Source organism: Poecilia latipinna, unplaced genomic scaffold, assembly GCF_001443285.1.
Source record: "Poecilia latipinna isolate Pla-1442-1.1 unplaced genomic scaffold, P_latipinna-1.0 Scaffold1091, whole genome shotgun sequence".
Classification (NCBI taxonomy): Eukaryota; Metazoa; Chordata; class Actinopteri; order Cyprinodontiformes; family Poeciliidae; genus Poecilia; species Poecilia latipinna.
The window spans coordinates 172,639-186,457 of NW_015113707.1; the positions used below are offsets into that span (position 1 = coordinate 172,639).

The 13,819-nt window shown below is 38.0% G+C and overlaps 4 protein-coding genes across 6 annotated transcripts in view; 1 reads left to right on the forward strand and 3 right to left on the reverse strand.

The window, feature by feature from the left end:
* The window catches only part of LOC106959526 (cytochrome c oxidase assembly protein COX14 homolog), a 10,875-nt gene extending 3,471 nt beyond the window's left edge, over positions 1-7,404 (reverse strand). Inside the window, exon 1 of one of the 2 annotated variants that reach the window (XM_015052144.1) lies at positions 7,332-7,404. The gene's annotated coding sequence lies outside the window, so the exon portion shown is untranslated. Of the gene's footprint in view, positions 1-547; positions 719-7,331 lie in introns of those variants that run through there. The other variant, XM_015052143.1, reaches the window with a different exon arrangement.
* Positions 1,198-3,341, forward strand: bcdin3d (BCDIN3 domain containing). Its single transcript, XM_015052139.1, has 2 exons — positions 1,198-1,508; positions 2,268-3,341. Exons 1-2 carry the CDS (start codon positions 1,203-1,205, stop codon positions 2,799-2,801), a joined length of 840 nt encoding a protein of 279 aa, XP_014907625.1. The 5' UTR covers positions 1,198-1,202; the 3' UTR covers positions 2,802-3,341.
* On the reverse strand, positions 5,138-7,421 carry cox14 (cytochrome c oxidase assembly factor COX14). Of its 2 annotated transcripts, none has more exons than XM_015052142.1 (2): positions 7,329-7,421; positions 5,138-5,603 (listed from the first exon to the last, which is right to left on the reverse strand). In XM_015052142.1, exon 2 carries the CDS (start codon positions 5,591-5,593, stop codon positions 5,417-5,419), a length of 177 nt encoding a protein of 58 aa, XP_014907628.1. In that variant the 5' UTR covers positions 5,594-5,603; positions 7,329-7,421; the 3' UTR covers positions 5,138-5,416. The 2 variants fall into 2 exon arrangements, with proteins under 2 accessions (XP_014907628.1, XP_014907627.1); XM_015052141.1 differs by having other exon boundaries at positions 5,138-5,605; positions 7,333-7,407.
* Positions 7,422-9,020: 1,599 nt separating this feature from the next.
* ppp4r1l (protein phosphatase 4, regulatory subunit 1-like) overlaps positions 9,021-13,819 on the reverse strand; it is an 18,995-nt gene continuing 14,196 nt past the window's right edge. The window contains exons 15-20 of the mRNA XM_015052137.1: positions 12,224-12,385; positions 12,037-12,137; positions 11,815-11,935; positions 10,913-11,047; positions 10,473-10,614; positions 9,021-9,416 (exon numbers count right to left, since the gene is read on the reverse strand). Of these exons, the coding sequence (XP_014907623.1) occupies positions 9,271-9,416; positions 10,473-10,614; positions 10,913-11,047; positions 11,815-11,935; positions 12,037-12,137; positions 12,224-12,385 (807 nt within the window). The 3' untranslated portion in view covers positions 9,021-9,270. The remainder of the gene's footprint in view (positions 9,417-10,472; positions 10,615-10,912; positions 11,048-11,814; positions 11,936-12,036; positions 12,138-12,223; positions 12,386-13,819) is intronic.

Below are 13,819 nucleotides of genomic sequence, written 5' to 3' on the forward strand. Positions count from 1 at the left end.
CGAGTCGTAACAATGTATCTCCGGCAAGAGCTCGTTTATTCTGAGCCGCGCATGCCCAGAGGCAGGAGACTCGTTCTCCCTGTTAGACCCACAGCGGCACGAGAGCGCCCCCACTGGCAAGACGACACATGCACATGACAAATACGTGTATGAACAATAAAAATAATAATAATAAAAAGAAAACAAAAGACAAGACAAATTCTGATTAAAAAAGGGGGTGTATTCATCTCTCTCTCTCTTTTTTTATTTTATTTTATTTTACTGTTTTTCAACACACTACACAAGTATAAAACTAGCTATGTAGCAGACGCGAACAGGTTTATTGGGAGTAAACCCTGAGTTTCACCTTAAGAGCTGTGTGTACAAACAAAAAACAGTGTAAGCTACGAACAATGCTCTTACAACTATAACTTTTGAACTAAAATAACGTTCACTACTAAAATATCAACTTTGACTCAAAACTAAACCAGTATTCATACATAATATAGAAAATTTACAATTCCGACAGATCATTGAAAGAACTATCCTTATAGACAAATAAACACACCTTGTGCCTCTATAAAAAGAGGGCCGCTAAAAATAAAATAAATTTTGCTAACGCTGTTGCAACTTGTCTTTTGTTCTGTTGTTAAGCCGCCGTTCTACCATATAAACAAAGGAAGCTGTCTTACCAAAATAAAAGCATCAAGTCAAAAACCGGAAGTCTGTCATTTAGTATATAAAATAAAACTAAGTAAATGCAATAAGTGCAAAAAGGGGAATACAACAAACAAATACAGCAATTAACCCCAAACAACCTGGGGTTCGTTACAATCTATATTGATATTGAAAAATCGAGTTAGGCTATTTAAAATAAAACAATGTAATGGACATTTCAGTTTCTAAATAAAACATCTTACATTTGAATTTGAGTTTTGATTAAAGTTAAAAAGTGTTAAATGAAACTAATTCTATTAAGCATCATATTTTAAAACTGTAAGCGTCGTTTTAAGTGTTTTGCACTCATTCACGTATAGTGTTAACAAGAAACATAAATATAACAGTGAATATTTTAGCTACCGTTTTCTTCCATCCATCCATCCATCCATCCATCCATCCATCCATCCATCCATCCATCCATTTTCTTCCGCTTCATCCGGGGTCGGGTCGTGGGGGCAGCAGCTTCAGAAGGGAGGCCCAGACTGTTTTCTTTACTTCTTCAAATGGCCGCGCCCACAGCACGCGTGAAAATAAGAGAAAAACTAGTGGAACCCATCTACGACATTTCCACCCGGAATCTTTTCTCAAGCACACACGTTACGATGGCAACATGTCCGAATCTTAAAGACCCTGACGATGCAGTAAACGACCCTGGTGCTGCTCCTTACGGAAACTTTATAAACTATTACAGCTTTAACCCTCCGGAAAACCGCTTGAGTCTGATCCCAGCAACGCTCCTGCAGGATTTAGGCTACAGGGACGGAGGGGACGAGCCCACGCTCATCCTGGACGTGGGGTGTAACTCAGGGGTACGAAAGTGACACTCTTCCTGTTTGTGTTGTTATTTAAAATGCACGTGGTGATAATAGCAGTCTACGTGCGGTGCCTTTTGTGCGTTATTTAAGTTCCTGTTTCTATTTTGTCACTTTAGTGTATTTGTGTTTGCTGCTGTAGAGTAAAGGTAGATTAATTTAACATATTTTTTATTCCATAAATTGATGACGGTCCCCATCGTCACCAACTGCAATGCCCCACCATGCTTCATATCATAGACCAATAACTAAAGATTGTTTGGGATTTACGCTTATTCCATATAATATTAGATTACATAGAAATGCGAATAAATAATTCAGTTCCTTTATTAATAAGAAAACAAACATTTTGGTGCCAAAAATGCAGTACATTGCATTCATTTCATTTAATGAATGCTTGGTTATTTGTTGCAAAGAAAGCATCTGCAGCAGGAAAAAAAAGTTTCTAAGATCAACATGTGAAAAGTTTATTTTCTATTTATTTTTTAAGTTTTGGATCTGTGATAATTTACACATTTCCTCCCAGCAACATACCTGACTACTTTGTTTAATTAAAACATTGCATTCTTTGTTTATTGTTGTGTAGGTAAAATAATTTATTCTTTTATGACCCTCTATTTCTTTTGACTTCATGATTTTGGCACATGTGGCAAATAGTTAGGACACCCGTGGTGTATACTAAATTTTAAGCAGAAAAGAAAACCTCCTTTTGACATTGTCTGAGCAATAACTCATTTCCTCCTGTGTGAACACCAGGACCTGAGTGTGGCCGTCTACAAGCATCTTGTCCAGGAACCAGGGGAGAGCACAGTTCACCTTCTGGGGTTTGACTTGGATGAAACTCTTGTTGAGCGCGCAGAGCAGACCAACCCTCTCCACAACAACATCTCCTTCATCCAGCTGGACATCACTGAGGAAACCAACCAGCTGCAAGACTTCCTCAGCCAGCACAGCTGCTCCCACTTCCACCTGTGTCTGTGCCTGGCCGTCACCATGTGGGTCCACCTGAACCACGGAGACTCGGGCCTGCTGCAGCTGCTGTCGCGCCTCGCCGCCATCAGCAGCCACCTCCTGCTGGAGGCTCAGCCCTGGAAGTGTTACCGATCTGCAGCCCGCCGCCTCAGGAAGCTGGGCCGCTCGGACTTCGATCACTTTAAGACCCTGAAGATCCGCGGCGACGTTGCAGAACACGCCACGGAGCATTTGGAGAGACACTGCGGCATGGAGCTCATACGGAGCTTCGGCAGCACCGCATGGGACCGGAAGCTGCTGCTTTTTAGACGGAGATGAGTTTTATGGATTTATGGCTTTTAAAACCCCAGTTCTTTGGGACGTAAACAAACAAAACCAAGGTTAACAGTTTCCGCCGTAAACGCAACATATTCTATGTAATTTAACAGAAAAAACAATCTTTTTGGTAAACGATGAAGAAAAGTGGCATTAGTGTACCATGTCGTTTTATGATGGGAGGAAGCAATGCAGAATTACTCACTACAATCAAGTGACTGACTGACTCCAAATAAATTCCTGCTCTTCAAGTTTTTTGTCACATCTTCCAAAACTATACGCTGATTTCATTATCAAGAAGTATCTGCCAGAGGATATGTATAAATAATTTCAATGGTATTAGTTAAAAATAGAACATAGTGAAGACGGTAATAAAAAAACAGAAAATATTTATTTCAAAAATACTTTGTTCATCCCAACGGTAAATTAAATGTAACTAATTTCGTTAAGGAGTTATTGTTTGTACTGATGATGGTGATGCTGTGGGCAGGAAGGATCTCCTTTAGCAGCCAGTCTTCTAATAAATATGAAGAAACCTCTGACTGAAGACAAAATCCAGACACCAGAGAGAACATTCAATAGTAAAACGTCCAGGATGACACCATCAGCAATGCTAATCCACCTCTTTTGCTTTTGCCGCTCCTCCTTAACTCTCAGTCTGGTCGTCATATTTGAACTTTGTCTCTTTTTGAACTCCTCTGGGATAATAGTTCAGGTATTATTTGAGCTTTTGAGATGCTGGTTAGCTGCTCCCAGTTGTCAAAAATAACACATTGTTGCCAAAGTTGCACACCATTCAAAACCAGAGGGAATAAGTGTCCAAAACATGCAACATCTCAACCAACTAATGCAACACAATATGGACACATATTCATACAAGGTATTTTATTGTATTGCTGTGCAATAATAAAGACATTTTAAAAAATAAATAAGGTGGCTACATTTAGTAAAGTCTAAGCAGTCTGATGAAATTAAAGCCGTAGACACATTTGGTGAAACAGAGACGATGAAGACACCTTACCCACCAGGAAGCACGGCAGTGAGGTCATTGTGTTTTCTTCAGCTGAAACTGGAACCTTGGAGTTAAAGTGGAGGGAATGAAAAACGGTTTTAATTACAAGTAAATGTTGATCAAAACCGTATTATTTCTGCCAGAAAACTGGCAATGAAGAGAAGTTTTATTTTTCAACATGACAAAACCCCCCCACAGCATGTGTCTAATTAAAGCAACAACAGGTTGACTAAAAATTTTAAAGTTTCAGGACTGGGTCACACCAAGATCTGAGCTAAATGAAAGATAGATTTGAAGAAGTTTTGGGGAAAAAAAAGTTATGAAGGTGGATAAATATACTAAAAGACTTCTTCCAAAAATTAAATTCATTACTTTTTTTTATAATACCAGAGGAAAACTAAATCTTGCAAGTCATTATGAAATTTACTTTTCAGAGTTGCTGCAGATGCTGACAAAGAATGTCCTGTAGCAAACAGTGTTACAGACTCTGAAGGATCCTCTGACTAAAGACAATAATGTATAATTTTCTAAACTTTAAGTCACAATATTCCCCAAAACAGAACCAGCCTTCTTGTCCCATTGCTTAGTCTTAAGAAAAAAACAAAACAATCTAGATGCTGCTTTGCATAAAAGCAACTCAAATGATCTACTTTTATTAATGACAAACAGTGCTGATTTTTCATATGAGTTTTAATATTGGATTCTGCCTTCTGTCCCAAAGGTGTGTAACGACAGCGCCCCCTGCAGCCTCCAAAGAGCTACGTCTGCCTGACCTGCTTGGCTCTCTCCCACTTTATATTAACACTGACAGCACACAGATTTGTGAATCGGTGGATGGATGTGCAGACACTGACAGCGTTGTGCGGAAATCGAATCATGTGATTTGCGTAGCCTTATTTTTCCAGGCGGTGGGATTAATGAGTTTGACTGCAGAGATTGGTTAGTTTGAATGTTCTCTCCCAGTTTTATTGGTCAGAGGAACTTAGTTATTTTTATCCTGAAGGGTTTATTTACAACAGTTTGCACAGTGCCACCATTCCACAGCAGGTATCACTCAAATAAAGATGAACATGTTACAGCTGGGCTTTTATCAGCTCTGAAATACAGAAAATCTGCTGAATGAGTAACAGGAAGTTGGCAGTTATGCAAAATGATGTGGACTTACTTTTCAATAATGTCTGGCTACTTTGTAACCTATTTTACTGTTTTTACTACTTCTTCCAAGACCAATCGTGTATGAGATTTTCACAGCCGGTAACTCCAGGTATATGTGAACCATGAAAAAGATTACTTGAGTGCTTGTAAAAATGTATGTTCAAATATATTCTGTTTGATGGTGTCTCTTTTAATGCAGAACTGTGAGAAATTGTCACACTTTTATTTAAGGCATTTTTATGCAATACAAACTTGAAATTATGCTCTGCACATGTGACAAAGGCAAAATATATTCTCTACCATTGTTTGGTTAAGTTTTATACAACAAAAGAAAAACTAAATCTGTGTGGGAACAGATAAACATTCGGGGAGGAATCCTTCTCTTCACCACTCGGACAGCTTAGAGGAATGGGAAACGTCCAGTAGGAGTAACAGTCCAGTCCAGGCGACATCAGTCTTTCATGATTTCAGGGTCCTGGTTCTTTGCAGCCAGTTGCAGCTGTTTCTGCTTCTCCCAGTACCGGATTCCTCGCATCGCACACAGGTAGCCTCCGTATGCCGTCAGCAGCATCATTGAGGCAGAAAAAGCGCGGTAACCGATGTCAGCCAGACGCTTTGCCGTCACCATGGTGATGGTCCTGAAGGAGAGGAGAAGTTGGAGCAGCTTCAGCAACTGGGTTTAACTCAACTGGTACATTTAGAAGCTGAAGTTTAGACATTTAAGATAATTACAAGTATATTTTTAAATATGGAAATACTGGAAGCATTTATGTTTTATAAAAGTACACAACTTAGACTGAAAAGTAAAAAAATCAGTCATCTTTCAATAAAATTTACAAATTGATAAGTAGAGTAGTTAGAAGCAAAAAGCTGAGACAAAACTGCTTAAATATCTTTAACTATATAAATAATCTCTAAATATTGGGACCCCTCCATAGCAGAAAGCATTCCAGTAAATAAACTATAATATTTTATCATAATGTATAACGTACAGAAATTAAAGTATAAAAATTAATCTGAACATTTTCAAGTCCAATTTGTTAATTTATTAACAAATTAGTTTCCACTAAAGTGTTTACTACTAATCCTCCGTGGTTCCAACTGATCAAAATATTCATACAAGACATAAGCAGAGGCAGGTAGATTACCCCAAAAACTGTACTGAAGTAAGAGTAGTGATGCTCTAGTAAAAGTAAACATTAGCCATCAAAAGATTATTCAAGAGTAAATACGTATTTGGAAAAATGTCTACTCAAGTACTGAATAGCTCATCATATTATCAATCATTTAATATTTAAAAATTACATTAACAACATGTAAATGTTAAGTGGAAATTTTGCTATTTTAAGGGCCAAAATTACAATTTATATAAGTAACTAAATCAGGCAAAATAACATTTTTCTAAATCAGTTTCTTCCACTATAAAACCTCCAAAACTTTAACAAAAACTGCAGGTGTGTGTTTGTGTCTGGTAAATTTTTGGTTAAAACATGTTTGTTTTCCAATAAGTAGAGAATCCAGAAATTTTACTTAAGTAAGAGTAGCGATACTTTATAATAAAATTAAACAAATACAAGTAAAAAGTGTAGCGTAGTAGAAATATTTCTAAAAGTACATTTTGTTTTTCAAAAACGTTACTCAAGTAAATGTAATTAAGTAAATATAACTAGCTACTACCCAACTCTGGAGATAAGACAATTTCAACATTGCCATACACTTAATAAAATGATCTGAAACATTTTCTATATACACCAAAATAATTTCTCTCAAACATTGTTCATAAACCTGTGATGTGTTTTAGATCTTCAGCTCATGAAAAATGGGAGCAAACGAAAGTGCTGCGTTTATGTTTGTGTTCAGTGTACAAGGCTAATCAGACATATTTTACAAATTACACACACGAAACTAGATTTTAAAAATTACGTTTCTAAAAAATAAGATTTCAGTGCTCTTTTAAAAGAAAGTGTCCTTTTAAAAATCTCTTATATTTTAAGTTATTTATTCCATTCCTGCAGACAACAAATTTTTGTAACAAAAACCCTTACCACAGTTTACAACTTTGTCTCATAACAGTATCTGGTAAAATGGTAAATAAAATGATTCGTGTCAGTCGTTCCCAGTTTTAGAGTTAGAGAATGAATAATTACTTTACACCCAATTGAAATGTGTTTGAGAAATGGAATTACATTTTTCTAAAGATATGTCGACTATCAAAAGAAGCAATAGCATTTAAAAGTGAAATGAAATGACACACAGATTATGGATCTGGTGACAGACGTATCCAAATCAAACAACATAGTTACTCTTAAACGCTCACAGCTCAAGACTGTTGGAATAAATGGATAGAAAATCTGTTTTCTTACCTTTTTTTAATCCAAAAAGTAAACGCAACAAACGATAGTTTCTTTGCTTCAATGTCAGCACACAAGAATCCAGATATCTAGCTAGCTAGCTAACCTTGGTCTTCCATAAGATGCGGAAACTGGTGCTCTGGGGAGAGCGCCACCACGCGGTCAGGAGGCCACATTACACTACCCCTTGAGCTATTTAACTGCCCACTTCCCCCCAGAAAGCGATTCTGAAGAACTCCCTCTCCCTCAGCACTCGGAGGAGTTTTTTTAAACATGACCTGGACGTCTGATGCGGTATATAATATCAGACATATGCAGAAGTTATAATGCAGAAGATATGTAGAAGACAAACACACAGTTTTTTTCATCACTTTAATTACAGAATACTAAAAATAACATTACATAAAATGTCTTTTTCAAAGAAACCATTGAATATTACAAAGGTTGTAAATTTTGTAAAGTTAGGATATAAAATCTTTGAACTGTGGTGTATAATTGAAAAAGAAAAATAAATTTCATAAAATGTATATATTAACTGTTCTACTACATTAAAAAAAGATGAGATGGGGACACAAAATGCAGACAGACAAGATGAGTGGACACCGCCATTACTGCGGTGAGCTCTCCTTTCAAAGGAAGCAAAGACCAGAGATGCACAGCACAAACCACAACCAGCTCTAGTTCTCCAATTAAGCTCATTCACAAATAAAAAAAAAAAAGGAAAGGGGAAACAATTTACAACACAACTGAGCTTGAGAGACGGCAAAAAAAAAAGTGACTTGGTGACTGCTCCGTTTATTCACACGCACCTCGACTAAACTGGCCTTGGTTCCATTAAAATACTTTTTTTTTCCTCCTCAAAAGGTTCACACTGTACAGAAAAAAACCCCCAATCATCCCAATGAAGCAAGGGAATCTGATCAGGCATCTTTCAAGCTCTTTACACAACCAACACTATTTTCTACTGTACAACCCACCAGGCAGATTCACCAAAAGGACGTCAACATTAAAGGAAGTGAGAGACACTACATGAGGGGAAACATGCATTATTCAACAGTGTGCTTGCTTTCTTTCTTTCTTTCTCTTTTATGGTGTCACTTCATCGTCAGCCCTTGTTTTATTTCAGAAAATGTAAGAAAAATGGACATTCAGAACCCGTTTCCCCCCTTCATGTCAGAGAAAAGCTGAGGGGAGGGTTTGCTTTTCCAAAACATGTTTCAAAGTTTCACGATATGGTTTTATATCATGCTTTTTCTGTGAAGCAATTAGTGGTTTCTGTGAGAGAACGTGATATGAGAAGTAGGGAAAACATGACCCAAAAAAAAAAAAAAAAAACGGACATCTGAGACACGCTTTAGGAGGAGGAGAGGCGAGTTACCAGCAGAGCTACTTGTTTTGGCTGGTCTTCTGCTCAGAGGTTCCAGCTGTAAGCTTCATAATGCTGTTCAGGTTCAGAAAAGTCCCCCTGAGTTAGTGCACAGAGTCAGGCGGCCCGAGGCCCACTGGTTTAGAAGCCCACATAAAGAAGAGTTGAGAAAAAAAAAGGTATTTTGAATCAGATCAAGCTCAGAAACCGCTTTGGAGAAGGTAAGCCAGACTTGAGTTTGCGGTGGATGTTAGTGTGGAGGAACAGTCAGGCTTAGCCGCCCAAGTCTGGTTGTTTTTCCAAAAGCTCTGAGAAGTAGGCTTGTTTTTATTTTGTTGTTTTTTTTAACAGATGTGCGCTTCGTTTTGCCTAACCAGAAGACGGGCTTGCGCCGTCCCTTCGAGTCTTGATCCGAACATCGGTCCTGATTCAGGAAGTGGTCAGGTCTGCCCAACAGGCCAGTGGTTTGGGACCCGGTCAGGTGCTGGTGTAGTACGTTACGCTGGCTGTGCGTCGGTCGGTCGGTCGGTCAGACAGACAGGTAAGACAGGCAGGTGGGCTGCGACGCGGTGGGGAGAAGGGGCGAGGTTAGATCAATGGAGCCGTGTCCATCAGGCCTTTGTTTGGGTCCAGGCTGGCAAAGAACCGGACGTCCCGGTCCTTATCAGACTGCAGAGCCATGACGGTTTCTTCCAACTTGTCCGAGTAGGGACAGCCTGGTTCCTTAAAGTAAGCTGAACACAAAAACACTCAATTAGTGGGAAGAAAAGCTGTAAAGGTGACCTGTTGTGCTTCCTTGAACAGGTTAGGATCCGTCTATGGGCGATACAAAACATTCCTAATAATAATAATGAGATTTTAGTCTGGTCACCTATTCAGCGCCTCCTGTCACTTTAAATCCAAATAAGCTGCTGCCAGCCACAACCCACAATGCAACATTTACACTCGCATGTGAAAACAGCTGCAAACAGATGTGCAATTATATAACCATCCATCTGTGAAAAGCATTAGTAGAGACTCATGCATGACCAACAAGAATACAGTAAGTGGGTTGTGGATGGATGGCCAACAACACAACGTTTTTCTTTTCTAGCAGCCATTAGCTGCGTTTCTATCATCACAATTTGACGTTTTGAAAAGACATGTACTTAATGGAGATACGGAAATTTAGAAAAAAAAAATCTCTTGTTTTTTGATTAAAAAGAAAAAGTTTTGGTGCTTGGTTGAGGTGGTTTCTCTAGTCATATCAAAACTCAGTTCAAATTCAAAATATTTCATTGACCCAAAGGAAAATCAAATGTTGCTGTAACTCATTAAAATTCTTCAAAATTGGCTTATTTTGCTTAATTGTAATGAAAACACTTTTCGCATCTCATGATTAATAACCGGATGTTGCTGCTCCCACAAACCACAAAAAATAAGACAGGAAGTAGTTGGAGTCTGATGGTGTGGCAGGTTTTTTAATGACGTGAACAAACTTATTCATGTGTGATTTTAATCACATTTTTTTATTTAAAGGCAAGATTTTTTTTTTTTGACATTTGTGGAATATGAAAAAGTTTTGCTGGAGATCCATTTGGGTTGCTAGGTAACGGAGCAGCAACTCAATAATTGGAAAGTTTTTGAAATGGCTAATTTTCCAGACACCAAAAAACAAACTTGTCAAAAAATAGCAGGGTGTTTGTTTGTACCTCAAATAGAGGTGTAAAATGTGCAGAAAGTGAATTTTGCATAATAGTTCTCCTTTAAACTTATTGTTTGTCAAATCATTGAGCTCATCTCCAAGTTACCTTTCTCCATGATGCTGTGCCGTAAAGCCTTGGCCACCAGAACGCGGACGTTGGCCACCGGGTCGGCAGAGAGGCTCAGCAGGCTGGGCAGGAGGTGCTGGCTGAACTGCTCCATGGGCATACAGTCCTCCTCCACAATGGCCTTCAACAAAAACACAAACACTCAGACTGAGCTGCAACCAGCACCCAGGGAAAAAGTATTTAAGATGCAAAGATGTGACGAGAACAGAAACAATCTAATCAGACCGGTTAATCAAGAAATGGCTTTCTGCCAGAGTTTTACGGTCAAAACGCATTCTCATCCCTCTGGAGATTATAATACTGACATGACATAAAACAACCATTATGGTGTAAAAAAAAAACTATTTTACAATAAAAAAAAATAAAAAAAGGCATCAAAAGCTATAGAAATATTAAAATAAGTGGAGGAATGTACAGACCTGGCAGATAAAAGCAAACGCCTGCCTGCCCACCCACTTGGGACAGTGGCAGAACCTGACTGAGAGTTCGTTGATGAAGTTCAGACCAAGTTCATCGGCCCCACATGCATAAAGCTTCTGCAGGATCTCCACTACCTGAGAGCACAAAGCAAAAAACGAGCCGTCAGTCTACGCTTACCAGGAATAAACAAGCATTTTATGGAAAAGGTTTAGGAGCACTGGAAGGGAAAAAAAAAAAGAAAAAAAAAATTATGACGAGAAGAGAAAAAAAAACAGCTAAAAAAGGAATTCTGAAGAATTTTGAGGAAAATAAGAATTTGAGATTCAAGTCAGAATTTTGTGGGTTAAGATGGAAAACAAAATCCTGGAGGAAAACATACAGAAATCAACAGGGTAAGGGAAAAAAACCCAGCAAAAAAAACAGTATTCCCAAAGGGGGAAAAAGACAATTTCCATGTGAAACAAAAAATATTGGACAATAAGAGAACTGAGGAAAAAATAAGAGGAAAAATACAGAAATCTCAGTTTTACAGTAAAAAAAAATAATTCCACAGGAGAAAATACAACAAAAAAATCCATATTTTCCAAAAATTCAGAATTTTTTGTCAATTCTTTTTTTAGAAAAAAATTCAGAGAAAAAGAAAATTTTGAGAACAAAAACCATCCAAATTAGAATTTGGAGAAAAAAAAAGTCTGAATTTTGAGGTTCAGAGACATCATGTTTCTTCCACAGAGGCCGTAAGGCTCATCTGTAGCTTTCTACAGATGAAAGCTACAGATGAAAATTGTTAGAATTTGCAACGTAAAATCTGCTGCTCACATAACAAATATGACCAATATATCAATATCTGAACATTTAACATCTGTAATTTATTTTCTTCTAAAATACTTTTCAAACTCACCAGTTTATAGGAGATCCACCTGACCTCTGACACTTTGTCAGAGCAAAGCGTGAGCGCTATCTGTCTGAGGTAGTCGTAGACGTCGTAGTGGCTGTACAACTCTATGATTAGGATCAGCTGCCTGGAGGGAAACACAGACAAAAGGTAAATATAGTCAACTAAAAGGTAAAAAGGAACAGCACATTATGACAAATAATAGAACATAAATCAAAGCAAACTTACTCTGCCAGCTCGTATCTGAATCTCCAGTTGCGGCTGTTGTCAGTCACCATGAACTCCTGCAACTGGTACAGATACTCCCTCCTCTTGTCTGCGTGCAGCAGCTGCAGGAAGTTCAAGCCAGCTTCGTTAGCAGAGATTTGATGAGTATTTTGCGTCAATTTTCCATCAGCTGAACCAGAGATGTTACCTTCAGGAAGTCGTACAGGTGTTTCAGCACGCCGATGCGAACCTCGTCCAGGTCTTTGAGGAAACCGTTGAAGATGGGCACCAGATCCGCCGCCGTCAGCTGATCGCCAAGAATGACCGCCAGTTCATGGATGGAGAAAGCCAGAGTTCGCCGCACCTTCCACTGAGCGAGAAAATATAAAAAAATTGCTGCAACCTTTAAGCAATGTTTAGTAAACATCTAGCATAATTTTGAGGAAAGCTGAAATTTAATCTGATGCAGCAGTTTAACCTTTTTACGTTTAAATCTGCTGTGACTGGCCTGTCACAATAACCCATTTTACTGGACGATAAATTGTTCCAGAAGTTGCAGCAATAAACAATAATTCTGCAGTTTGGAGACCTTCTTCAAATAATGGTAATTGCATAATAATGGAAGAAACGCATTCAAACTTTAAATTCTAGTGAACATTTAACATTGGAAGTGGAAGACATTTTAGATACCCAAAATAAACAAAAACAACAGAAAGAACAAATGAAATTAATTAATAAATCTCTGTAAACAAAAGTGTGTTTTTAATAAAGAGTTTGACACCAAAGCACCAGACTGAAGACTTTTATCATCCAGTTTTTGGTAAAAAGAGAAAAAGAAGCAACAATAAATCATCCATTGATAAATGGAAATTATTCCGTTTATTATTCCGTTTGTTTCAATTCATCATTAATTGATTTATTGTGACAGGCCAACCTCAGGCTTCTAAACTCGTCACTTGGTTTTTTTCTCGTTGCAGTAGAAATCACAAACACTTTACAAAGTAAAAAAATTAAAAAAGTAAAACAATCTGGTTAAAGAATGTTTCTAAATTTCCACCCATCTGTGAAAATTCCTCCCCCACCAACTTCAGTCAAGCAGAACTAAAGTTTTGTGGCTTAATAATTGAAAACAGTCTCAGACTTTTTAGGCTATCCCAACTAAATGACCTGCATTTTAATTTATAAATAACACAAAGTGCACTCTTACTACATAAAAGCCAGTTTATGAGCAAAATGACAACAGAAGTAGGCTGAATCTGCCTTTTCCAACAATATCTGTCAAAGAAAAAATATAACAGAAATAAGTTTTAAAACAGAATCCCCAAGTTTCAAGCAAAAACCTTAATATTTAGGCTAAAACACTGCTGTTAAGGGCCAACTGTGGAAAATTAAAATCCAAGTGAAGGATTCAGTGGTAAATCAGGAGTTTCACACAGTGGATCTGTCAGAGAAACGACTCGGGGCATGTAAAGACAACACCAGCATCTATTTGTCCCAACATGTCCTCCAACTATTCAACTTGAGGAAAAGCCTGTAGAGCTGCCCTGACTTTTAAAGTTGTCAGGATGGAATCAGCAGCAGCGCGAGTGAGAATAGAAATATTACATTAACTGAAGGAGGGCGTAACATGACCTGTGATAATTAAATAATTAAAATGTCCTATTAGAGGCAACATGGACTCCAGACAACAAACAGTCCAACTACTGAAAAAACAAGATTTCACCGGAAAAGTTGCTTCTGTGTCAATTTACCGTATTTTCCGCACTATAAGGCGCACCTTCAATGAATGGTCCATTTTAAAACC

Coding starts and splice junctions, on each gene's coding strand:
- bcdin3d (XM_015052139.1), top strand. CDS start 1,203: ATGGCCGCGCCCACAGCACGCGTGAAAATAAGAGAAAAACTAGTGGAA. Junction 1,509..2,267: donor ACGTGGGGTGTAACTCAGGG/GTACGAAAGTGA, acceptor TGTGAACACCAG/GACCTGAGTGTGGCCGTCTA.
- cox14 (XM_015052142.1), bottom strand. CDS start 5,593: ATGGTGACGGCAAAGCGTCTGGCTGACATCGGTTACCGCGCTTTTTCT.